This window comes from Penaeus monodon, chromosome 27 (assembly GCF_015228065.2).
Source record: "Penaeus monodon isolate SGIC_2016 chromosome 27, NSTDA_Pmon_1, whole genome shotgun sequence".
NCBI classification, from domain to species: domain Eukaryota; kingdom Metazoa; phylum Arthropoda; class Malacostraca; order Decapoda; family Penaeidae; genus Penaeus; species Penaeus monodon.
The window spans coordinates 13,821,912-13,822,758 of record NC_051412.1 but is presented as its reverse complement, the minus strand read 5'-3'; the positions used below and the strand labels follow the sequence as shown (position 1 = coordinate 13,822,758).

At 43.4% G+C, this 847-nt stretch overlaps 1 protein-coding gene across 1 annotated transcript in view; it reads left to right on the top strand.

Annotated features, from left to right (window-relative positions):
* LOC119590584 overlaps positions 1-847 on the top strand; it is a gene marked incomplete at its 5' end in the record, with an annotated part of 2,959 nt that continues 2,112 nt past the window's right edge. The window contains 2 exon segments of the mRNA XM_037939258.1: positions 1-367; positions 487-847. Of these exon segments, the coding sequence (XP_037795186.1) occupies positions 1-367; positions 487-847 (728 nt within the window).

Here is an 847-nt window from a genome sequence, read left to right as displayed (position 1 = left end):
ACAACCTTGTGGTTCCATCCACCTCAGCTGTACCTACTGCCCAGTCCCTTAGCTTCAATGACTTCAACCTCTCATCTGATGAGTGTGACAAAGTTGAATATATGCCGAAGAGGAGGGGTCGTCTCATAAGCAGTAGCAGTGATGATGGCTCTGACTCAGAGTTGGAGGCAAGGATGCAGGAAAGGCATGCCTCTAAATGGCCTGTTTTTGTGTGGCAAAGGAAGTTGAATGTCCCAAAGCGGTTTGGGTTTTGTGCCCGTCCTATAGTCAATGTCAGTGACCTGCACCAAGGATCCACACCTTTTGAAATATATTCCCACTTCATCACACCCAAGCTCATGGACTGTTTTGTTCAAGAGACTAACCGGTATGTTACCTTTTTTTGTTGTGTCCCATGTTACTCTTTTATTGTCTTTGCACATTTTACAGTAAACTTTTTGTATATTGAAAGCATAATTTAAAATTTATGCTTTCTTTGCTTCTCAGGTACTACCACCAGCAACCATTACCCCCTTTGTCACACAAGAGGAAATGGCATAACACTTCACGGGAAGAGCTGCATGCCTATTTTGGGCTCTGGCTGTTGATGGATTTGCATCCAAGTTCAGACATTGAAATGTACTGGCAGGACCCAATCTTCTACCAGCCTATGTTCCCGAAGACTATGTCATTAGATCGTTTCATGCAGCTGACACAGAATCTCCATATGGTGGATAACAGTGCAACACATCCTGTTGATGACTGCTTATGGAAATTTCGTCCATTGATTAGTACGCTTAATCAGCAGTTCTCATCAGTGTATACTCCTCCCCAGAAGATAACAGTTGATGACAGTAAATGGGGGTTG